Source organism: Puma concolor, chromosome B3 (genome assembly GCF_028749965.1).
Source record: "Puma concolor isolate L17-30 chromosome B3, mPumCon1.1.hap2, whole genome shotgun sequence".
NCBI classification, from domain to species: Eukaryota; Metazoa; Chordata; class Mammalia; order Carnivora; family Felidae; genus Puma; species Puma concolor.
The window spans coordinates 50,505,773-50,531,786 of record NC_141672.1 but is presented as its reverse complement, the minus strand read 5'-3'; the positions used below and the strand labels follow the sequence as shown (position 1 = coordinate 50,531,786).

At 38.9% G+C, this 26,014-nt stretch overlaps 1 protein-coding gene across 5 annotated transcripts in view; it reads right to left on the bottom strand.

Annotated features, from left to right (window-relative positions):
* L2HGDH (L-2-hydroxyglutarate dehydrogenase) overlaps nucleotides 1–25,999 on the bottom strand; it is a 45,551-nt gene extending 19,552 nt beyond the window's left edge. The window contains exons 1-6 of one of the 5 annotated variants that reach the window (XM_025919832.2): nucleotides 25,743–25,997; nucleotides 22,138–22,253; nucleotides 21,257–21,408; nucleotides 12,161–12,292; nucleotides 4,841–5,003; nucleotides 2,870–2,904 (exon numbers count right to left, since the gene is read on the bottom strand). In XM_025919832.2, the coding sequence (XP_025775617.1) occupies nucleotides 2,870–2,904; nucleotides 4,841–5,003; nucleotides 12,161–12,292; nucleotides 21,257–21,408; nucleotides 22,138–22,253; nucleotides 25,743–25,882 (738 nt within the window). In that variant the 5' untranslated portion in view covers nucleotides 25,883–25,997. Of the gene's footprint in view, nucleotides 1–2,869; nucleotides 2,905–4,840; nucleotides 5,004–12,160; nucleotides 12,293–21,256; nucleotides 21,409–22,137; nucleotides 22,254–25,742 lie in introns of all 5 variants that reach the window. The other 4 variants (XM_086709789.1, XM_086709790.1, XM_086709791.1 and 1 more) reach the window with 4 other exon arrangements.
* Between the last annotated feature and the right edge of the window lie 15 nt (nucleotides 26,000–26,014).

The following is a 26,014-nucleotide window of genomic DNA, read 5'->3' as shown; positions in this document are numbered from 1 at the left end:
TGCCTTATTCACCATTAGGATATTTTGCCCAGAAGCATTACTTCTGATCAGTGAGCTTATTTTACAACAAATGAAGTGTAACAATAAGCTCATGCTTGTGGAGATCACTGATTTGACCACGTTCCCCATCATCCTGAAGCTGCTAGGGGACAGAAAGAAAAACAGGTTTTTTGAAGATGCAAAACAAAACTAGCTGACTGGCAACACCTTGCAGGTCTGGGGCAATGTCTTCCAGGACGTTCTATATGATTAATATATGGTGTTGTTTCTCCAGAGTCAGAAATCAAGAGGTAGAAATGGGAGTAGCTCCTTACTATTAGAATAATCCACTAATGAAATTTTTGCTTTCTATCTTCACAACTTTGGGCTCTGATGTCTAGAAGTCTTAGTTCCCAAGGGAGAAATGCTGCCATTAGAGAATAAAAAATTGATTCCATTAACCTATAAGTTGACACCGCCATACCTGGCCACTTTGAGTTCCTTGTATCAGTGAACAGGCAGAGGGGATTACTGTACTTAATGGGAAACTGAAAATAACTCTCAAGGAGAATGAGAGTTGCTACCACACAGAGAGCTTGTGGGTGATAAAGAGAAATACGTCCCAAATATAGATCTCCTAGGGCATGTCTTAGTACTCCTATGATTGATATAAAAGTTAATGGAAACTACCACAACCCAAAACAGGCAGGGCTGCTAATTGCACGGACACTTTGGGAATGAAAGTTTGAGTTATCCCACCACACTGGAACATGAACAGCTGAGATGCTTGCCAAGAGCAAAGGAACTATGGAATACGGAGTGAAAGAAGGAAATTATAAATATCAGCTACAACCACATGATCGTAGTGGTTACGAACTGTAGTAGTTATGAATATTTCTTCCTGACTTTGAAATAAATATATTTATCTATATATTACTAATATCTATATCAGTAGTCTACATACTATCTATATACTATATTAGTAATCTATATTACTATCTATATATTATTAATTCTTTCTTTATCCTCACTGTTATGGACTGAATTGTGTCTGCCCCCACAAGGGCATACACTGAAGCTTCTGCTCCCAATGTGGCCATTCGGAGACAAGAGCCTTTGGGGAGGTAATGAAGATTAACTGAGCTCACCTAATCTGTCCAACAGGACTGGTGTGCTTATAAGAGTAAGAAATACCAGAGACTGCTCTCTCTCTGCACATGTGCATGCACAGAGAAGAAGCCATGTGAGGACACGGCAAGAAGGCAACCATCTACAAGACAAGAAGAGAGAGCTCATCAGAAACCAATCCTGATGGCACCTTGATCTTAGACTGCTTAGACTCCAACTATGAGAAAATACATTTCTGTTTAAGCCACCTCATCTGTGGTATTCTGTTATGGTACCCAAAGAGATTAATACCATCTCTACCATTTCTCCATTATCTAACACAGCGTTTCTCAACTTCAGTACCACAGACATTTGAGGCCAGATACCTCTTTGTTATAGGGGCCTATTCCTCACATTGCAGGATGTTTAGCAGCATTCCTGGCCACTACCTGCTAAATGCCAGTAGTGCTGACCCCTTCCATCAGTTGTACCAACAAAAATGTTTCCAGACACTGCTAAATATCATCCCCTTAGGAGCAAAATCACCTCCAATTGAGAACTATTGATCTAATAAGTTTAAATAGTGGTTAACCTTGTATCTCAATATTTAAGTTAAAGGATCTCAAAGAGGGAATGTGACTCAGCTAAAAAGAAATGAACATCACCCAAAGATGGATTGAGTGGACTTCCTATCTTTTTCGAAGAGTTACCATGTCTTCAGTTGTATAAAAGATAATTTCATCTTGTAGGTGGAACAGTAATTTTACTACTGTCTGTACTTGGAAGTTACATGTGGTTAAAAGGGGTGTGAATGAATGCCAAGTTGAAAAGGAATGGACTGCAGGCATTTATTTATCTTTGTCGATTTGGTTAAGGTGGGAACTGTAACTGACAGAATTCCCTTCCCTGTAATGGTTCCAACTTAAAATTGATCAAAATAGGAACTGCATATGATTTGGCAGGCAGAAGTAAAGCAGCAGCCACTACTCTCTGAAGGTCATTCTAGTCCAATGTGGTGACAAAACTCACTGCTCAGGGAATGACAGTTCCATATCTAGCTCTGCTTCCCAAATACTGATCCTACTGACTAACTGTTGCCCTAGCCCACTGCCTGGGTAAGAGGCAAGAGCTCCCCCAGAAAGCCTCATGAGCTTCCCATTTGCAGTCCCACTTTAGCAGTTGGACACACTTGGCTTCTCACACCGGCTGGAAATGCCTCTGATCTACCAACTCCCCTTCTGAGCCTTTGCTTCCCCAGAAGCCCTCACAATTGTGTAATGCCTAATTCCTATAATGAATCCTACAACCTCATTAATGATTCAACTTGCCTGACTGAACTCTGATCATTCAGAGAACACACAGCAAATGTAATGCTTCTCTGCCATCCAATAGCTCTTGTTTTAGACTACGTGGAGGTGAAGGAAACCAGTTCATTTCCCTCTCAGCAATCTACCTGCCACCAAAGTCCTCTAATTGGTAGAAAGCTAATAAGTAAATGCAGATAAGTAGGCGGAGCAATAAAGTATTTATCAGTGTTGCCTTAAACACTCCAAGTGCTTATAATCCTATTCTTGGCTGGAACAATCACTTTGTGAATACATTTCCAAGTTGAAACCCTTCTTAGAAAGCAAGCTTTTGAATTGCCCTCAAAGAATTTCTCTCAGAACAACTTCTACATTATACAAAATTCATTCACACACATAGAAAACAGCGCTGTGATTAAACTTTTTGAGGGAGGAGGGGGGTTAAATTAGATAAAGTAGTTTTGCTTAAGAATCTTTACCTTTGTATTCCTTATAACAATTGGATATTTCATCCCTGAAAAAAAAAGAATTAGTGAAAGATTTTTAGTAAAATAAGGCCTACATTATTAGAAATATTATACTCGTATCAAATTTAAACAATTTTCTTCTGCTTCCCACTTTCATTCTAAAGCTTTTTATGAAGCAACAAGATTAAACTAGTTCATATTTGATAATATATAAAACTCTTGGCATATTTTTAAACTTGTTTTAATTCACTGAATCTATGCTAATAGACCACTCCCCACTTCAGATCCAACACAAGCAGTTCTGGCTTTTCTCTGAACTACAATCCTAGAAACAATTTTGTAAAAGATCATTAATCAGTATGTATTTTCACAAAGGACTAATGAATGCTTTTTTGTCTAAGTGTAGGTAACCTGAGTCTTCGTTGATTCTGGGTTGTGTAGAGAAGCAACACAAAAAGTTCCAATCATAAACTATTTATAAAATTATTTCCCAATCAGACACATGGGGTCTCAAAGTCTTAAAAAGCATATGTACACCAAGTAAAGAAACAATCTATTTGTATCATAAATTTGATTTTATGCTACCTACCTATACCAATATTAATTATTTAACAGTTTTGTTCATCATATTACAATTCAGAAGGACACTGGGAAAATGATTCAGATGGCTCAGATCTCCTTAAAAACCTGTCAAGGAAGAACTGAGCACTACACTTTTTCTCCTTCAAATTTCCCAATAGCAAAAATGTTAAAAAATTCAAGGTTACAAATCTATTCATTGGGTTTTTAAAAAAATTGTCAGCAGGGCACTTGGGTAGCTCAATCAGTTGAATGTTCAACTCTTGATCTCAGCTCAGATCTTGATCTCAGGATCGTGTGTTTGTGCCCCACCTTGGGCTCCATGCTGGGCATGAAGCCTACTTAAAAAAAAAAAAAGGAATAAAATGTCCCCACAACAAAGCAAAACAAAACAAGCTCTAAGTAGTCTACAACAGTTGTGCCCTGTCTCCAGATAGTCTGATCCACTAAGACTGAGTATGCTAAAAATTTTTAACTTTTATTATTATTATTTTTTATTTTAGAAAGAAAAGGAGAGAGCATGAGGGAAAGGGGTAGAGGGGCAGAGAGAGAGATTCCTAGGCAGGCTCCACGCTCGGCACTGAACCCAACACAGGGCTTGATACCATGACCCTGGGATCATGACCAGAGCCAAAATCAAAAGTCAGACACTCAACCAACTGACCCATTCAGGCACCCCTCTATTCTTATTCTTAAGAATTAGAAAAGGCCAATTGCACATTCAACATTTATTCCAAAATGTCAAATAAGTATGATTGTAGATCATTCATCTGTAGAGTTTGAGCATGTTTTGAGTGTAAAAACAAAAACAAAAAACCCCACAAAACAACAAGAAAAAACTCAGGCTATTAATTTCTCATATTACCTGGAGAGAAAGTTTGAGCTGAAATCAAAAGCCAGATACTCAAGCAACTGAGCCACCCAGGTGTCCCTGCATTTTTTTTTTTTTTTAAAGATTTCATTTTTAAGTAATATCTATACCTAACATGGGACTCAAACCCACGACCCTGAGATCAAGAGTTGCATGCTCTTCCAACTGAGTCAGCCAAGTGCCCCCAAATCTGCATTTTTAATAAGCATCCCCAAGGAATTTTGACTGTAACCTACAAATAAGCAAGTGTCTGGGGGCTGGTTTTCCATTAACAGCCTTGGCAGTTCAGGTTTTAGCGCCAATCAGAAGTGTCCAATCAGTGACAAATTCTATCAGCACAAGACTCACCAGAAGCCCCAGTTCTCCCACGTCCAATCTCACACTCATCCCTTCTGCACATGCATCCAGCTTTGCACCCTACTTTAGCCTAGTTCCTGGAGGCCCTCCCACCAGCACCACGCCAGCCAAAACTAGTTCCAAGTTGGTTCAGAAGTCAATACTAGTATTCAGAAGAAAAGACAAGGATGGCTTACCATCTTTACTTCTTGAAGGACTTTCTTTAGCCAATTCAATATCTTTTACTTCAAAATTGGTCAAGACAAAGCCACCTGCTTCTTGGAAATCCTTGGCAAATGACAAAGCCACCTGCCGATAGTCCACAATGCCAGTGTATGGACAATCAATAGCCATTAGACCCTGAGATAGGTTTATGAAAAAGTCAAGATAATACAATTAAAAATCATTGAGGATAGTTGCTCAATAAATTTTATTTGCGGCTGAACTTTTTTACTGTTAACTTTGATGGATCACATGTATTATCATTTCTTGCCAAAAATTCAGTGCCTAAATTTGATGTTGAATAAAGTGTCTAGTAAATAAAGAAATAATACTAGCTAAGTAAGAAAATCTCTATACTTAGGAAATAATTCTCCTCTAGGGAAGTTAATTTTGCTGGGCTCTTCTGGCTGCTACAATGAGTTTTTCAGTTTTATTCATCCCTCACCATATCTGATAGTGAGTCAAATTCGGAGTCAAATTCTGTATCACCATATGATTGTTTTAAACAAACTCCACTGAGATTTTCCCATGCACATTCAGTGAAGACTCAGAGTTGTTCTAGCTTTTTACAACATTTGCAGAGCAATGATCTAATTTGCTGCAGACTCTTATCTTCAAGACTACAAATGCTGAATGGAGATTTTATATAGTTAATGCAAACTTTCACTTCAGGTAATATAAGAAATTAATAGCCTGAGTTTTTTTGTTGTTGTTTTGTGGGGTTTGTTTTTGTTTTGCCACTCAAAACATGCTTAAACCCTACAGATGAATGGTCTACAATCATACTTGTTTAACTTTTTCAACAAATGCTGAATGTGTATTGGCCTTTTCTAATTCTTAAGAATAAGAATAGAGGGCGCCTGAATGGCTCGGTTGGTTGAGTGTCTGACTTTTGATTTTGGCTCTGGTCATGATCCTGGGTTCATGGGATCGAGCCCTGCACTGGGCTCCATGCTGAGCGTGGAGCCTGCTTAGGATTCTCGCTCCCTCCCTCTGCCCCTCTCCCTGACTTGCACACCCTCTCTCTCTCTAAAATAAACTTAAAAAGAAAAAGAATAAGAACAGAATTTCACATACCAAGTATTGACTAGAATTTGGTGGATCCTTGGGAATAGCATCATTTTCTGTTGCCTTACTGTGTATGTGAGTGTATCAGTTCTGCTAATCAACTTTCCTAAGAGGGTGGTAGCCTGGTTCCTGGTACAACTAATGCCAAGAAGCTGAGTGTGACTGGTAAATGCTACCATTCTCTTGTCTGGCCAGCAGGGAACTGGTGTTGTTGCAGTTTTACAATAACATCTGATAGTATTACTTTAAATATCTTATTCTTATAGTCAGTCCCACTGCAACTCCAATACATTTACTTGCTTAGCCTTTAAAAGCTTTTAACTTTGCTACCCATCCCTGACCATTAATTCCAAATGTCCAGATCACACCAGGGGTAAAAGGCACATAAAACAAACAACAGTCTCTTGTCACAAATTGAAAGCAACATTTGGCAAACTTTATTCTTGCTTCCAGAATATGAGATCATTTGCCAAACACAAAAATCATTCCTTCTGTCTCAATGTAGTAGATACAAGTTTAAGATTTTTATATTAGACCTTATATTGCCTGACCACTTCCAAATTCACAAGTCAATAGTTATAATCCAACTTCAAACTATAAACAATATTTAGGGTACAATACCCTTGGAAAAATTACCTTAGGATAATACCAAGAGTTTAGTCACAAAAACTCAATTTGCATAAACAACATGACAAATAAGATAACAGAGGGACAAAAACATGCTGTAAAAGTGCTTCATATTAGTAGTTTTTTAGAAACCCAAATATCTTCCATATTCATCTTATTTTCCTATTACCCAATACAATGCCTGACACACAGAAGGCACTCAAACATTTACTGAATGAACTTCTGAGGACTGTCTTTAAACATACTAGATATTCCCCCTTCTCTACCTTCCCTTAAAGGTCTCCCTTCTTTTCTTTCTCTTTCTAGTCTCGGTTTTGCTCCTCCTCATGAGATGTTGGTGTGCCCCACTCTACGTAAATGTTGGGGGAAGGTAAGGTGGAGTGAGTCACTGCTGCTAAGCAATCCAATACCCTGGCGCAGGAAGGGACTGGTGGACAGGCTGGCTGTCAGCTAGGGGGCTGGGCATGCACCATACAGGTTAGCAGGTCAGAGCTTGAAATCTGAGGCCACTGCAGGTCAGGTGGCTGGAAAAGAACCAGGCAAGCAGGACACAGAAATTTGGGAGTTGGAAGTCAGTCAGGAGGAGAGAGGAACAGATGAATGTGTGGTTGACCAACAGTGTTTAAGAAAGGGCAGCAAGATCAGGAAAGCTAAGGTCAGAGTGAGCAATCAGGATTTGCCCAGACAGAGAATTGGCAAGACTTATCCTCTAAAGTCAAAGTTTACAAAGGCATTTAAAAATTTTCTAAGGTGGAGGCGCCTGGGTGGCTCAGTCAGTTAAGTATCCCACTTCGGCTCAGGTCATGATTTCGTGGTTTTTGAGTTTGGACCCCATATCAGGCTCTGTGCTGACAGCTCAGAGCCTCGAACCTGCTTAGGATTCTGTGACTTCCTCTCTCTCTGCCCTTCCCATCCCCTGTCTCTCAAAAATAAATAAGCATTAAAAAAATTTTTCGAGATGCTCCCCTTGGGGGTATTTGGTATTTAATCTTCTTTTTTTTTTTTTTTTCTTTTTTTTTTTTTGGGAGAGCGTGGGCCAGGGGCAGAGAGAATCCCATGCAGGCTCCACACTGCCAGTGCAGAGCTCGATGTGGGGCTCAAACCCACAAATCGAGAGATCACAACCTGAGCCAAAGTCAGACACTTAACCAATGAAGCCACCCAGGTGCCCCTATTTAATCTCCTTCTTAAAGAGACCTGGTCCAAAAAGAGACCTATTAGAGCTGCCCTGATAAATTTTTTCTTTGTGGAGAGGCTGGAAGAAACAGATATGACCCCATACCATAGAAATCTTGCCCACCAGTCCTGGTAGTAGCATAGGGTTGAAGGACAAGGGAGAAATTCACTCAAGAGATCTTTCTGAAATAACCAGACTGTATTTTCCACTATACATTGCCACCATGAAATATATCTAGGCACAGATAATTACAATGTGCCATTATATAAAGTGTCAGATAATGCTAATGTGGCATTATATAAAGTAGATCAGTTCTGCAGAGGCCGCAGAGAAAAGCAAGATGTACCTCCTTTATAAGTTACACTCCTTACTTATCTTTCAAGTGAAGGTTCACCTAAAGAATGCTTTCTTAAACTCCTGGATGAAGCTAAAAGCTTTTCTGTACATCGATATAAACCGAGTATCAGTTCTATCAAAATACTTATCACTGTATTAAAATTACATCTTCTGCTACACTGTAACTTTCTTTAGGTTGACCACCATTTCTTCCTCATCTTCTTATCTGTAGTACCTACCATAGTATTTGGCATTTAGTAAAGAAGAAAATGTTGGTGGAACTGAATAGAAGAAATACCAATTCTGAATCAGATCTGGGGGCAGGGGACTCTTTAGAAGCTGTGTCACCTTGGCAAAGTAATTAAATCACTTTATTCATTTTTAAGACAAAAAATACATGTAGATATGTAATTTGATGATCTATGTACACATAGCTCATCTACCTCATTCTGAGACCCGTAAAGATCACATGATCAGGGGCATAGCACAATATCCAGACTCATCTTTAACCTTATGATGTGTGAAAAGCTGGTTTCTTTCTTTCTTTTTTTTTTTTTAAGTTTTTTTTTTTCAACGTTTTTTATTTATTTTTGGGACAGAGAGAGACAGAGAATGAACGGGGGAGGGGCAGAGAGAGAGGGAGACACAGAATCGGAAACAGGCTCCAGGCTCTGAGCCATCAGCCCAGAGCCTGATGCAGGGCTCGAACTCACGGACCGCGAGATCGTGACCTGGCTGAAGTCGGACGCTTAACCGACTGCGCCACCCAGGCGCCCCTCTTTTTTTTTTTTTTAGACAGAACTCTTTATTTAATTTTTTTTTTTAACATTTATTTAGTTTTGAGAGACAGAGCGTGAACAGGGGAGAAGCAGAGAGAGAGAGAGAGGGAGACACAGAATCTGAAGCAGCCTCCAGGCTCTGAGCTGTCAGCACAGAGCCCAATGCGAGGCTCAAACTCAAGAACCATGAGATCATGACCTGAGTGGAATTCCAACACTTAACTGACTGAGCCATCCAGGAGCCCCAAGAGAACCATGTATTTAAACCCAACTTCAACTATACAAGTAAAGATAACTTCAGGGGAAAAAAGTCTATTTCTACCTTGTCTTTTTTGCAGAAAAGATTTGAAGCAGCTTGTAAAAACAAACAAGGAACACAAAACAATATATACTAGAGGTGCCTGGGTGGTTCAGTTGGTTGAGCATCCACCCAGCTCTTGATTTCAACTCAGGTCATGATCCCACTGCATCGGGCACCTCAATGGAGCTTGCTTAAGATTCTCTCTCTCCCCCCTGCCCTTCTCCCCCACTCATGCGTGCTCTCTCTAAAATAAAAACAAAAAAAAACAGGGGCGACTGGGTGGCTCAGTGAGTTAAGTGTCTGACTTTGACTCAGGTCATGATCTCAGGATTTGTGAGTTCAAGCCCCACATCAGGCTCTCTGCTGTCAGCACAGAGCCTGCTTCAGATCCTCTGTGCCCTTCTCTCTCTGCCCCTCCCCCACTTGTTCACTCTCTCTTTCTCAAAAATGGGTAAACGTTTAAAAACAATTTTTTAAAAACAATTGACACTAGCATTACATATTGAGCCAGCTAAGTACATGAATTGGAAAGAAAGAATTATTTGCAGACAGCATTACTGTCAATAGAAAATCCAAAAAAGAATAAAATACAGTATAGACAAACTACGAGAATATGTGAATTTAACAACTAAGATGTATGCAAGGTCAAAAATCAATTATATTTTCATACATTTGCAACATACAAGTAGAACATGAACTTTATGTAACAATACGATTTATGAGAGTATCAAAAACATCAAATACTTAGAAATGAAACTAAGAGATATGAAAGACCTCTGCACTGAAAATTATAACACATTTTTGCAATGAATTAAAGAAGATACAGATAAATAGGTAGATCTACTATGTTGATGGATTGGAAGATTAAATACTGTGAAGATATAAATTGTCTCCAATGGCCCTACAGATTCAATGCCATCTCAATTAAAATCACAAAAGGTTACCTTGTGGAGTTTAGCAAATTAATTCTAAAATGTATATAGAAATACAAAGATCCAAGAACAGCCATGACAATGTTGAAGAACAAAACTAAAGAAATTACTGTACCAGGTATTTCAGCCTACTAAAAAGCTATGGTAATTAAGATATTATGGTAGTGGTAAAACAAGAGACAATGTAACAGAACAGAGTCCAGACATAGAGCCCACACATACAGTCACCAGATATCACAAAGGTAAGACTGCAGTGCAATGCGGAAATAATGGTCTTTCTGATAAACTGTACTGGGTCATTTGGGTATACATATGGAAAAAAAAATGTATCTTGACCTCTACCTTCATACAATGGACTATTAATAGTACAGCAAGGAAACTTATAACTACAGTTATAAACTTATAACTAAGTTCAGTCAAAAATGAGCACATACTACATGATTCCACTTAAATACAATTCAAACCTGTGATGTAAAAAGCGAGGATAGTGTTTACTCTTAAGAGAAAGGTAGTGATAGAGGGGGCTTGAGGAGAATACCGCGAGGCTGGTAATGTTCTGCTGTTTATGAAAGTTCACCAAGCTGTACATTTATGATTGTTATATGTTATGATGTTATATGTTATGATTGTTATATGTTATATGTTATGATTGTTATATGTTATGTTATATGTTATGATTGTTATATGTTATATGTTATGTTATATGTTATATGTTATGATTGTTATATGTTATATAACATATGTTATATGTTATATGTTATATGTTATATGTTATATGTTATGAAAAAAAGTCCAAAAAAATCAAGGCAGAGAGGAAATGAGAGTAGAAAGATATAAGGAAATGAAGAAGGAAGTTAAGACATAAAAATAAAAACGTATGCTTAAGGACCTAAATATCTGGCAGGAGTGGGGCACAAATGTGTCTCTCAGCTTCCTGGCAGTCAAGACATACACAACACCACAATCAATGAAATGATTCAGTGTTTGTAAGATAAAAACAAGCCAACTGTGCTCAGAAAGAACACAATTATTCTTAGAAATGAAGTTTGAGGAAAATTTCTCCTGAGGGTTTTCAGAGAGAGAGATGTTGGGTAACAAAATGAACAACCTATGTCCTTGACCCCATCCTAACAGTAGAGGCCACGGTGTCACAATGACCTTCTCCTTAGGCTGACGCCATAAAACCAAAGAACAATTCAAGGAGAGTAATTTGGGATAGAGGAGTAGCATGGGGAGAGACAAACAGTGCAGTGAAGGTGTGCCACTGTGTATGGGAATAAGTGGTCTACCTATCCTTCAGGATACTGCTCATAAATTGTGTTTTTATTTCCCATACACCAAGCTTTTGATAAGCATTGCCCGGCAGTGAGTTCAAAGTCACATTCTCTAGGACCGGTACCTAGAGTCCTGCTATTGTACATGGTCAATAAAATGGAGGGGGTGGGCAGAACAGGAGATAACAGCCATTCGTTAGAACAGTTAGTGGAACTGGGGGTTGGACTGATAGCCTCTGAAAGACTATCAAAGAAAGTCAATATGCAGAGTAACTATTAAAATATTATTCATGTCTCTTTCCTAAAGAAAAGATCTGTTCTCCCCATAGCATGTTCTAAGCAAGATACTCTACAACCTACCCTTCACACTCATGGATAATGTAGCTACCCTCCTCAAAAATTTTCAGTGGCTCCCCATGCCTACTAATTTCAAAGCTATTAGCAGGAATATCAGGCCTTTTACACACACCTAATCCTGCCTTTCTAGTCACATCTATTATCTCTCCCTACATATCCTAGGATTCAACCATACCTCACTGTTCAATGCTTTCCCAATATGCCATATGGTCTCAGACCTCCTCTTGCCTTTGTTTATGTTCTTCAGATTTGGTATTTTCTCACAAAGAAAGAAGAAATCAGGTGTTCAGTTTATGGCAAGCCCTCTTGTGTCTGTCACCTCACTGTCACAGAAGCAGTAATTCATGCCTCCTATAAATTCACCCTCAGCCTCCATGTCACAGTACTGAACCCTAAACAAAAATGTCCCCGTGAGCATGTACATAGAGTTAGTGAATCACTTACCCTACAATATGGCTCCTTCTTTTTTATATCCTCCTGTTGGATTAGCCTTAAGCCCTGGACACCATTCTGCCGGCCTCTCTCATATAAGGCCTGAAGTCTGGGAATTTCTTCTTGTTCAACAGCTACTATAAGCTTCAAAAAAAAAAAAACAAAAAAAAACAAAAAAAACAAAAAAAAAACCCCAAAAAAACAAAAAAGATAAAGAATATGGATAGAGTTAAACATATAGCTTTTATTAGCTATAAAAGATAAAGTCAACAGAAAATCATACATTATTGCATGATTCAAATTCAGTTGATTTTTATCTACTTCTCTCTTTCTTCATGACCTCAATTTCCTCCTCCACTGAAAAAAGTTATCTTAAGAAAACTGCATTAAAACAAATTTTCCCCAAAAGTTAGATGTAGCCTCAATCTCCCCTTCTGCTATCATGGTTGCTACATGAATCTTGGCCACAGCAACTGTTATCAATATCATTCCCTCAATCCCAAAGAGTGAGAAGCACAGGTGGCTTTGTCTTTACAATTAAAATACAAAAACAAAAACAAAAAACAGAACAAACAGAAAAACAGAACGACCTTCTTTTTATAAGAGAATGTAAAATACCCATATATCAGAAAGACAGTAGTATTCAGTATAATGGATATCACTAACAGAAAAACTATTCACTTTATTTCCTAGAATAAAGTATATTAAAAATATTTACTAATGCATTCTACTGCAAAGGGGAAAAAAACAGTAAATTAATCAACTTTACTTAGGATTCTTTTTCATTTTATTTCTAGGCAAAGTATCTTTTTGAAGTAGTTTCTTCCTTAATTAACAGCTACTAGAAAAGAAAAGCAGAGATGCATATTCACAGGTACGTTAAGATTCACAAATTGCTATTTCACAGCAAGAAGTCACCATAATTTCATGAGATTATACTTTTAATCAAGGCATAAAGGTTATTTAAATCAACAAATAATTAACCTCAAAAATAAAAGTGGAATCAAAGGACACTATCAAGAAAAAGACAACCCATAGAATGACTGAAAATATTCACAAATTACATAGCTGTATGGCAACAAATTAGATAATCCAAATGAAATGGAAACGTTCATAGAAAAACACAAACTTCTAAAACTAACTCAAGAAGAAAAAGAATCTGAATACACCTGTAACAAGTAAAGAGATTGAATTAGTAACTTTAAAACTTCCCATAAAGAAAAGCTCAGGCCCAAGGGCTTTACACATGAATGATACCCTATGTTTAAAGAAAAATTAATACCAATTCTGCATAAACTCTTTCAAAAAACAGGAGAGGAGGGGCGCCTGGGTGGCTCAGTCAGTTAAGCTTCCGACTTCAGCTCAGGTCATGATCTCACAGCCCATGAGTTCAGCGTCGGCCTGGAGCCTACTTCAGATTCTGGGTCTCCTACTCTCTGCCCCTCCCCTGCTTACACTCTGTCTCCCCCCCCCCCAAAAAAAAAAAAAAAAAAAAACCAACAAAACACAGAAGAGGAGGGAATACGTCCTAACTAATTCTATGAGGCCAGTATTAGCCGGATACCCAAACCAAACACAGATATCAAAAGAAAATAAAACTGCAGACCAGTGACCCATATACTATTGATGCAAAAATCCTGAACACAACAATAGTAAACTGAGTGAAGTAACATAAAAAAACTATACACTGTGACCAAGTGGGATTTATTACAGGAGGTAAAATCAATTTAACATCCAAAAGTCAATTAATGTAATATACCATATTAATAGAATATAAAAACAACATGATTGCCTCAACAAAAGTGGAAAAGATGAGACAGAAAATCCACACCATTCCATGATAAAAAAAACAAAACAACACTTAACAAACTTGGGGCACCTGGCTGGCTCAGTTGGTAAAGCATGCGACTCTTGTTCCCAGGGTTGTGGGTTTGAGCTCCATGTTGGATGTAGAGACTACTTAATAAAAATCTTAGGGGCGCCTGGGTGGCTCAGTCGGTTAAGCGGCCGACTTTGGCTCAGGTCATGATCTCGCGGTGAGTTCAAGCCCTGCGTCGGGCTCTGTGCTGACAGCTCAGAGCCTGAAGCATGTTTCAGATTCTGTGTCTCCCTCTCTCTGACCCTCCCCCGTTCACGCTCTGTCTCTCTCTGTCTCAAAAAAAAACGTTAAAAAAAATTTTTTTTTAAATAAAAATCTTAAACAACAAAACAAAACAAAACTATCAATAAAAAAGAACTCCCTCAATCTTATAAGGGGCATTTGCAGAAAACCTACAGCTAGCATCATACTTAATAGTGAAAGATTGAATGCTTTCTCTCTAATCAGCAACAATACAAGGATGTCCATTTTCACTACTTCTATTCAACACTGTATTTGTGATCCTACCTGGTGAAATTAGGCAAGAAAAAAAAAATATATATATATATAAGGTATCCAAACTGAAAAAGAAGTAAAATTATCTTATTTGCAGATGGCATGATCCTGCATATAGAAAATCCTAAGGAATCCACACACAAAGAAACTATAATGAGTTTAGCAAGGCTTCAAGAAAAAAGAACAATATATAAAAAATCATATTCTATACATTAGCAATGAATAATTCAAAATGAAATTAAGAAAACATTTCTCCTCACAAAAGCATCAAAAAGAATAAAATACTAAGGAATAAATTTTGCAAAAAAAATGCAAGACCTGTACACTGAAAAATACAAAACATTGTTGAAAGAAATTAAAGAAGATCTAAAAAAAAACTGGGAAGACATTCCCATGCTCATGGTTTGCAAGATTTAATATTGTTAAGATGGCAATACTCCCCAAATTGATCTATAGATTCAACACAATCTCTATCAAAATTCTAGCTGCTTTTTTGGAGAAACTGACTAACCCTAAAACTCATATGGAAATGCAGAGGACCCAGAAGAGTCAAAATAATCCTGAAAAAAGGACAAAGTTAGAGGACTCACACTTCCTGATTTCAAAATATAATCAAGAGCCACAATAATCAAGATACTACGGTATTGGCATAAAGATCGATGTACATCAATGAAATAGAATTGAGAATCCTAAATATACCATCCTACATTTATGCTCAACTAACTTTTGATAAAGGTGTCAAAACAATCTTTTGATTGTTAGAATCAACAGAAAGAACGGTCTTTTCAATAAATGGTACTGAGACAACTGCGTAGCTACATGCAAAAGAATGAATTTGAGCCCCTTCCTCACACTATGTGCCAAAATCAATTTAAAGTGATCATATACTGTAAGTATAGGTACAGGGCTGGGGTAAGGGGCTCTGCTTCTGGTGGCAGAGTCTGGGGAAGGAGCAGGAGGCCAGCTGTGAAGGTGGTAAGCCCCTGAAATAGCCAAAGAAGCAGGCCAAGGAAATGAACTAGGAAGATAAGGCATTCAAGCAGAAACAAAAAGAGAAGAAACTCAGGGGGCTAAAAGTGAAGGCTGTGGGAAACAATCTTCTGGCCACAGTTGGAATTAAGAAATCTGGCAAAAAAAAAAAAAAGTTGTTCCTTGTGCCTGAGGCCTGAGGCAGTGGTGATCTTTAATTCCATTCTTGTTTAAACATTTGGATTACCTGCCATAGTATCTGTTGCCACCTACAGCTAGAATAAAGTGTCATCTTGGACCCTGCTGTATGTTTAAGAATACATTTTTGTAAAAATAAAAAATCCTGGGGCGCCTGGGTGTCTCAGTCGGCTAAGCGGCCGATTTCGGCTCAGGTCATGATCTCGCGGTTTGTGTCTCTGCGTCGGGCTCTGTGATGACAGCTCAGAGCCTGGAGCCTGCTTCGGATTCTGTGTCTGGCTCTCTCTCTCTGTCCCTCCCCTGTTCACGCTCTGTCTCCTCTGTCTCAAAAATGAATAAAACATTAAAAAAATATTTAAAAAAAAAATAAAAAATCTTACAGTGGCTCTTCTTCTCTTTAGTTCTTCTCACTCAGCCATTCCTACCTTAGCTCTGAAGTCAGAGTAAACCCAGCCCAGGATCTTGCCAAAGTCTGTTCTTCAATCTTTGATCTACCTCAAATTCTGTCCCACCTGGAGTTAAATCAACTCAATTGGGGGGAAAAAGTGATCATAGATCTAAATGTCAAAGCTAAGGATATAATAAAACTCTTAGAAACGTAGGAGTAATTTTTCATGATCTAAGGGTAGGCAATGATTTCTTAGATATGACACAAAAAGCATAAGCAACAAAAGAAAAAAGGTAACTGGACTTCATCAAAATTAAAAGCTTCTGTGCTTCAAAGTATATCATCAAGAAAGTAAAAAAAAACAAACAAACTACAGAATAGGAAAAAATACTTAGTTAACAGTTAAATTATTACCATTACTATTATTATTACCATTACTATTATTACTATTTTATTTTATACATAAAAATATTTCAGTATTTTGGTAGTATTTTAGCAAATATCATATAGCTGATAAGGGACTGTATCAAGAATATATAAAGAACACATATAGCTCAAGAATAAAGACAAATAACTCAATTTTTAAATGGGCAAAAGATCTGAATAGACATTTCTCCAAAGAAGATAACTGAATGGCCAATAAGCATGTTGAAAAGATGTTCAACACCATTAATTACTAGGGAAATGCAAATCAAAACCATATTGACATACCACTTCACACCTACTAGGATGGCTAAAAAACACGATAACAGGTGTTGGCAAGGATGTGGAGATACGGAAATCCTCATTATTGATGGCAATTTAAAATAGTGTGGAACTTTGGGGCATGTGAGTGGCTCAATTGGTTAAGTGTCTGACTTCAGCTCTGGTCATGATCTTGTGGTTCACGAGTTTGAGCCCCACATCAGGCTCTGTGCTGACAGCTCAGCACCTGGAGTCTGCCTCAGATTCTGTGTCTCCTTCTCTCTCTGCCTCTCCCCAGCTCGTACTCTGTCTCTCCCCGACTTATACTCTCTGTCTCTCAAAAATAAATAAAAATCATTTTTAAAAATGTTTAAAAATAAAATAAAATAGTGTGGAACTTTAAAAAAAAGTTTGGCAGTTCCTCGACATGTTAAACTTGGAGTTACCATATGACCTGAGAATTTCACTCCTAGGTATGTATCTGAGAGAAATGAAAATACAGGTCCGTACAGCCAACAGGCACATGAAAAGATGCTCAACGTCACTCCTCATCAGGGAAATACAAATCAAAACCACACTGAAATACTACCTCACGTTGGTCAGAGTGGCTAAAATGAACAAACCAGGAGACTATAGATGCTGGCAAGGATGTGGAGGAACGGGAACCCTCTTGCACTGTTAGTGGGAATGCAAACTGGTACAGCTGCTCTGGAAGACAGTGTGGAGGTTCCTCAAAAAATTAAAAATAGACCTACCCTATGACCCAGCAATAGCACTGCTAGAAATTTACCCAAAGGATACAAGAGTGCTGATGCATAGGGGCTCTTGTACCCCAATGTTTATAGCAGCACTTTCAACAATAGCCAAATTATGGAAAGAGCCTAAATGTCCATCAACTGATGAATGGATTAAGAAGTTGTGGTTTACGGGATAGAAGGAACATACTTAAAGATCATAAAAGCCATTTATGAAAAGCCCACAGCTAACATCATCCTCAACGGGGAAAAACTGAGAGCTTTTTCCCTGAGATCAGGAACACGACAGGGATGCCCACTCTCACCGCTGTTGTTTAACATAGTGCTGGAAGTTCTAGCAACAGCAATCAGACAACAAAAGGAAATCAAAGGCGTCAAAATTGGCAAAGATGAAGTCAAGCTTTCGCTCTTTGCAGATGACATGATATTATACATGGAAAATCCGATAGACTCCACCAAAAGTCTGCTAGAACTGATACATGAATTCAGCAAAGTTGCAGGATACAAAATCAATGTACAGAAATCAGTTGCATTCTTATACACTAACAATGAAGCAACAGAAAGACAAATAAAGAAACTGATCCCATTCACAATTGCACCAAGAAGCATAAAATACCTAGGAATAAATCTAACCAAAGATGTAAAGGATCTGTATGCTGAAAACTATAGAAAGCTTATGAAGGTAATTGAAGAAGATTTAAAGAAATGGAAAGACATTCCCTGCTCATGGATTGGAAGAATAAATATTATCAAAATGTCAATACTGGGGCGCCTGGGTGGCGCAGTCGGTTGAGCGTCCGACTTCAGCCAGGTCAGGATCTCGCGGTCCGTGAGTTCGAGCCCCGCGTCGGGCTCTGGGCTGGTGGCTCAGAGCCTGGAGCCTGTTTCCGATTCTGTGTCTCCCTCTCTCTCTGCCCCTCCCCCGTTCATGCTCTGTCTCTCTCTGTCCCAAAAATAAATAAACGTTGAAAAAAAAAAATTAAAAAAAAAAAAAAAATGTCAATACTACCCAAAGCTATCTACACATTCAATGCAATCCCAATCAAAATTGCACCAGCATTCTTCTCGAAACTAGAACAAGCAATCCTAAAATTCATATGGAACCACAAAAGGCCCCGAATAGCCAAAGTAATTTTGAAGAAGAAGACCAAAGCAGGAGGCATCACAATCCCAGACTTTAGCCTCTACTACAAAGCTGTCATCATCAAGACAGCATGGTATTGGCAGAAAAACAGACACATAGACCAATGGAATAGAATAGAAACCCCAGAACTAGACCCACAAACGTATGGCCAACTCATCTTTGACAAAGCAGGAAAGAACATCCAATGGAAAAAAGACAGTCTCTTTAACAAATGGTGCTGGGAGAACTGGACAGCAACATGCAGAAGGTTGAAACTAGACCACTTTCTCACACCATTCACAAAAATAAACTCAAAATGGATAAAGGACCTGAATGTGAGACAGGAAACCATCCAAACCTTAGAGGAGAAAGCAGGAAAAGACCTCTCTGACCTCAGCCGTAGCAATCTCTTACTCGACACATCCCCAAAGGCAAGGGAATTAAAAGCAAAAGTGAATTGCTGGGACCTTATGAAGATAAAAAGCTTCTGCACAGCAAAGGAAACAACCAACAAAACTAAAAGGCAACCAACGGAATGGGAAAAGATATTTGCAAATGACATATCGGACAAAGGGCTAGTATCCAAAATCTATAAAGAGCTCACCAAACTCCACACCCGAAAAGCAAATAACCCAGTGAAGAAATGGGCAGAAAACATGAATAGACACTTCTCTAAAGAAGACATCCGGATGGCCAACAGGCACATGAAAAGATGTTCAGCGTCGCTCCTTATCAGGGAAATACAAATCAAAACCACACTCAGGTATCACCTCACGCCAGTCAGAGTGGCCAAAATGAACAAATCAGGAGACTATAGATGCTGGAGAGGATGTGGAGAAACGGGAACCCTCTTGCACTGTTGGTGGGAATGCAAATTGGTGCAGCCGCTCTGGAAAGCAGTGTGGAGGTTCCTCAGAAAATTAAAAATTGACCTACCCTATGACCCAGCAATAGCACTGCTAGGAATTTATCCAAGGGACACAGGAGTACTGATGCATAGGGGCACTTGTACCCCAATGTTCATAGCAGCACTCTCAACAATAGCCAAATTATGGAAAGAGCCTAAATGTCCATCAACTGATGAATGGATAAAGAAATTGTGGTTTATATACACAATGGAGTACTACGTGGCAATGAGAAAAAATGAAATATGGCCTTTTGTAGCAACGTGGATGGAACTGGAGAGTGTGATGCTAAGTCAAATAAGCCATACAGAGAAAGACAGATACCATATGGTTTCACTCTTATGTGGATCCTGAGAAACTTAAGAGAAACCCATGGGGGAGGGGAACAAAAAAAAAAAAAAAAGAGGTTAGAGTGGGAGAGAGCCAAAGCATAAGAGACTGTTGAGAACTGAGAACAAACTAAGGGTTGATGGGGGGTGGGAGGGAGGAGAGGGTGGGTGATGGGTACTGAGGAGGGCACCTTTTGGGATGAGCACTGGGTGTTGTATGGAAACCAATTTGACAATAAATTTCATATATAAAAAAAAAAAAAAAAAAAAAAGAAGTTGTGGTTTATATATACAATGGAATACTACTTGGCACTGAGAAAGAATGAAATCTGCCCTTTTGTAGCAACGTGGATGGAACTGGAGAGTGTTATGCTAAGTGAAATAAGTCAGGCAGAGAAAAGACAGATACCATATGTTTTCACTCATAGGTGGATCCTGAGAAACTTCACAGAAGACCAGGGGGGAGGTGAAGGGGGACCAAAAAAAAGTTACAGAGAGGGAAGGAGGCAAACCATAAGAGCCTCTTAAATACTGAGAACAAACTGAGGGTTGATGGGGGGTTGGGGGAGAGGGGAAAGTGGGTGATGGGCATTCAGGAGTGCACCTGTTGAGATGAGCACTGGGTGTTGTATGGAAACCAATTTGACAATAAATTATATATTAAAGAAAATACAGGTCCATACAAAAAAAGTGTACATAAATGTCCATAGCAGCATTATACATAATAGTCTAATAGCAGTGTTCATAATAGTCAAACATGGGAACAACCTAAACGTCCGTCAACTGATAAATAGGTAAATAAAATGTGGTATAGCTGCGCAATGGATTATAAAAAGGAATAAAGTACTGATTCACGCCATAAGATAAATGAAGCTTGAGAACATTATGCTAAGTAAAAGAAGCCAGTCACAAAAGACAACATATTGTAGGATTCTATTTATAGGAAACTTCCAGAATAGGCAAATCCACAGAGACAGAAAGTATATTAGTGGTTGCCAGGAGCCGGGGAAAGGTAGGAATAGGAAGTGAGAGGTATAGGCAATGACTGTTAATGCATAAAGGTTTCTTTTTGAGGTAATGTACATGTTCTAAAATCAGACAGTGGTGACAGCTGCATGATTTTATGAATATACTAAAAACCAAATTGAACACTTCAATAAAGGGTGAATTGTATCACATACTGTATATAAATTATATGTCAATAAAACTGTTATTTTTTAAATTACGTGGAGTTAGTCATACCACTTTTTCTAAAGTTATTTTCTGACATTAGACTTTGAAAATTACATAAAGATAGAAAAGCCATTTTTTTAAATTCAACATTAAACATTGCTAAGAAAATGCTAGTTATAAGTAAGTCAAGGCTGTAGTAAAATGCCTTACCTTACCACATTGCTTGTAGGAAATTCCTTTTTGCTTACAATACTCATAGATGAGGGCTGCACCTTGTACACATAATTTAGCTTTTAGAGATTCAGGTTTATAATAAATTCCACTATGTATGACACCACTGTTATGTCCAGTCTGGTGAATAGCTACCGGACAAGAGAAACAGGTTAAGAGAAACTATACAAAGTATTCAAAAGCTACAAAGTGGAGGAACAAACAAAGTTGAAGTTAGTAGAGACCACATTATTGAAAATTCTGCCTGAGTTTGTTCTTATAGGCAGGACACTGGTAACTTCTTCTGGTAGCCATCCCTGGTGTCCATGCCACATCCCCTCAGGCCATCTTTCACTTCAGTTACAACTTTGATGCACAAACCCACTCCTCACTACTAGCAAACTTTGGTGCACAAACCCAACTCTCCCTGCTGGCAAACCCACTATAGTTCTGGGTATTCCGCCCCACGGCCTTTTCTAATGTGACAGGAGGGGAGAGGGAGAAGATTACAACTCAATGTCCCCAGGGGCAATCCTCAGCCAGTAGAAACACTAGCTGATGGAAAAATGAGCACAATCCTTGGAAATGTTTATGTTGCTCCTCAGAGGTCCCAGAGGAATCAAGCTCACAATTGCAACCTTGATTATGTACCCTCCTGTGGCTTTTCTTCCTTTCAGGCTTACTCTCCACACTCCTCACTTCTGCCTCCTAAACAACATCTCAAATAAATCACCTCTACTCAAGTTCTGGTCCCAGGCTCTGCTTTATGAAGAACCCAAACTAAGGTACTAATAATGACATTCAACATGAAAGATGCAGAACTGAAATAATGAGCAGGTATTCAGGTTAAGCCCAAAGAGCAACACTGGTAATATACATACCCAAATCTTTCTCCTTTTCCAGAACACCAATGGAAAGTGCTGGATGTCGCAGGATGAGTGCTCTGGCAGAGGCAAGGCCCACAATTCCGCCACCAATAACGACTACATCAAATGAGCTTTAAGAGAAAGTCACCTTTGAAGTATTCCATGTTTACAGTAGATCTCATCAAATTTCGTGTGCATAATTTTCATCAAACTATTAATTTGTAATCATTACAATCAAATATTTATTGGGCTTTATGATATTGTCTTCTTAAAGGAAAAAGCCTTTAAGAATTATATGCATTGCTGGGTCAGTAATATAAGCTGCCACACCCAGCAGGCAGGGTAACTAGTTCCCAAGCCTCTCTCAATCTCACCCTCCACAGCACTCTGCCTGGGCAGAGTGTTTACTCTGTGTTAAGCATCACACTCTTCTCTACCAACTATTCATTTAAAACTCAAGTGCAGTATTCTTGAGGATAAACCAACACATTAGGTCTTTAAGACTTAGGCCCTTCAAGACACTCAAGTCTTCAGTGTGCAAGAACTTTTTTCTACTGAGAAGGAAACAGCCAGTGAGAATTTCAAACCTTAGGGAAATAACTGATCCAGAAATAGGCTTACAGCCACAATTTTAGCCATGATAAATCCGGATTATACAACCATTTCAAAGATTAGGAAGGGCATGTATAGTCTATCTAATTCAGTAATGAGAAGCAGAAAAAGATTACCTTTAGCACCTACCTCATGCCCAACATATCTACTTTTGTAAGCATATGGCTAATTTTGCTTTTTCTATATCCCATCTATTTCATCTCCTCCTGCATTAAATTATTTTGATGCAAATCCTAAACAGCATCTGTAAATATTTCAATATGTTATTTCTAAAAGGCTTCTTTAAAACATGCACACAATACCAGTATTCTAATTTTTAAAAATTTACAATAAATGTATTATATCATCAAATATTCACCATAAAACTTTTAGAAGAAAACAAAGGAAAAAACCTTTGGGATCTAGGGCTAAGTGAAGAGAAGACACCAAAAGCATGATCCATATAAGGAAAACTGATAAACTGGACTTCATCAAAATTAAAAATTTTGTTCTGCAAAACATTTTGTTAAGGGGGTAAGAAGACAACCAACAAGTTGGTTGCAAGCCACATATCTGACAAAAGACTCCTATCTAGAATACATAAAGAACTCCCACATAAGCCATTTTGAAAATGCGCAAAAGATAAGAACAAATTTCATCAAAGAGGATAGATCTACAGATGGAAAATAAGCACATGAAAAGATGTTCACTACCATTAATGACTAGGGAAATGCAAATTAAAACTACAATAAGATGTCACTACACTCCTCTTAGAATGGCTAAAATTTAAAAAGTGGTAACACCAAATGCTGGTGAGAATGAGGAAGAACTGGATCACTCACACACTGCTGGTAGGAATGTGAAATAGTACAGCCACCCTGGAAAAAGAGTATAGCAGTTTCTTAAAAAACTAAACATTTATCTTTGCCGTTGTATAACACACTCCACTCAAGTCAGATAATTGGTTTAGGCCTTGACGTTGGCACAACCTCCTTTGTTCTGTTCTCACTCGTACATAGGAAAAACAGATCTTTGGGCTTATATCTTACCCAATTTGGGCCACATCATTGATCTCCCACTCTTCCTCAGGTCATTCTTTGGATTGTTGAAGATCTCCCACTTAAAGGATATAATGGTCTCTTTTTGAGTCCCAAACATGGACTCCACTCATCTCAAGTCTTTCTGTAAGGGAAATTCTAATATTCAGAACCTGGATCCCAGGTGCATGACTTCATGTTTTATACTTCCTTGGGAACCTCTGGTGTACTCTTCTTTTATAAATCAATACTCAGTATTTCTCAATGGATATTCCTTTTATGGCCCTATATTAAAAGCCATGCCTACAATGAAAATAAAAAACTAAGCATGTGCTAACTAAATATGTCTTAGCAACTACACCCTTGGGCATTTATCTCAGAAAAATAAAAACTGATGTTCATACAAAAACCTGTATATAAATGTCACAGCAGCTGTATTCATAAGAGCCCCAAATTACAAACAGTTCAGATGTCCTTCAACTGGTGAATGGTTAAACAAACTGTAATACAACCATATGATGAAATATTACTCAACAACTAAAAGGAAACTGCTGTCAATATAGGCAACACCGTGGATGAATCTCCAAGACGTTATGCTGTGTGAAAAAAGCCAATCTCAAAAGGTTATATACTGTGTAATTCTACTTATAAAACCTTCTCAAAATGACAAAATTTTACAGCTAGAGACTAGATTAGTGATTGCCAAGGGTTAGGAAGGGTGAAGAGATGGTATGTGAATATAAAGGGATTGGTAACATAAGAGATATCTTTGTGGTGTATTTTGTGATGACAGTTACACAAAGCAGCATGATTAAATTGCATAGAAACACACACACAAATGAGTGCATCTAAAAACTGATGAAATCTGAACACGGTCTGTGTCATACCAATGTCAATTTCCTAGTTTTGATATTGTACTATAGTTAGGGAAGACGCTATCATTGGGGTAAACTGGCTGAAGGTTACCTAAAATCTGTATTTTTGCAATTTCCTGTGGGTCTAGAATTATTTCAAAATAAAAAGTATACACAAAACCCTCACTAACTCTACCTTGTTTCCTTAAGAAAAGCATTCCCAAAATAACTGTCTACATACCCCCACTATGAATCACAAATCCTATACCACTCTAATCCTCCAAATTAACACACAGCAGCCAGTCAACTTTTGAAACCTCAACATTTAAGCACTCCCTCTTCTTAAAAATCCTCTAAGTCTCCCAATTCCTTTAAAGTTCAATGTGTAGTTAAAATCAAATCAAATCTCTGCTGTGATGTAGCCTGTCTCCAGTATCATTCCACACCATCTCTATTCCACTAAGCTCCAGCCACATTCAATTTGCCCACCTTCTACTTCCCAAAATATCCAAGAGCTTTCCAGCTTTAATGCCTTAGCATAAGCCATTTCCTTCACAGAGAGCAGAGAAAGACCGTGGTTTCTAACGTGACCTCCAAACTTCAAATCGCAGGACACTTACTTGTGCAGGTTTTGACTAGTAACTGAACTGCTTCTCGCAGGGCAACTCTATGCAGTGTTTGCCAGGAACTGACTGATTTAAGAATGGTTTCAAATCATCCAAGCAACATCAGGGATGCCAGCTAATAAACAGTTTCTTTGATTGCTTAGTGTGATAGGTCCTTTAACCCTTAAAACGACCACCTACGGGAGAGACTAGGCTCCTACTCACAACTGAGCCTTTAAGAAGCTTAAGTAACCCACCCAAGAATTGAAAGGGAAGTGGAGGGTAGTACTGAAAACCAGAACTGCTCTAGAGCTCCACTCAACACCGCCTTATTCTTTTCATCCGTCACACAAACACAACCAGTGAATCCTACAGGTAACTCCTGGGATCCGAGGTTGCAGCCAGGGCTCCACAGGACCTCACCTTCACTCACGCCCGGGGCAGGGAAGTAGAGTAGGGGCAGAGGTCCAGCAAGAGGCACCTCCGAGAGAAGCGGTCGCACAGGCGGCGAGGGCAGGCCAGCGGCTACTCACCGGGTGCTAGCTGGGCGGCCACCTTGGCACAGCGGCCAGGACCTCCCCGGCGCCGGCCGGCCTGCGGAGGAGAACCCCCCGGGGAAACCTCCGAGGGCCGGGCCGCAGGCACCGCGGATATAGCGCAGTGCGGGGACCATCGCCTGCGCCCCTTCCCCTTCCTCCCTCAGCCCCCAGAGGTGGTCCCTCGAGCCGGACCCTGAGGGGCTCTCGGCTCTGTCTAATCCCGCCTCCCACTCAGGGGCCAATGGAGCACGTGTCTTCGCCCCACG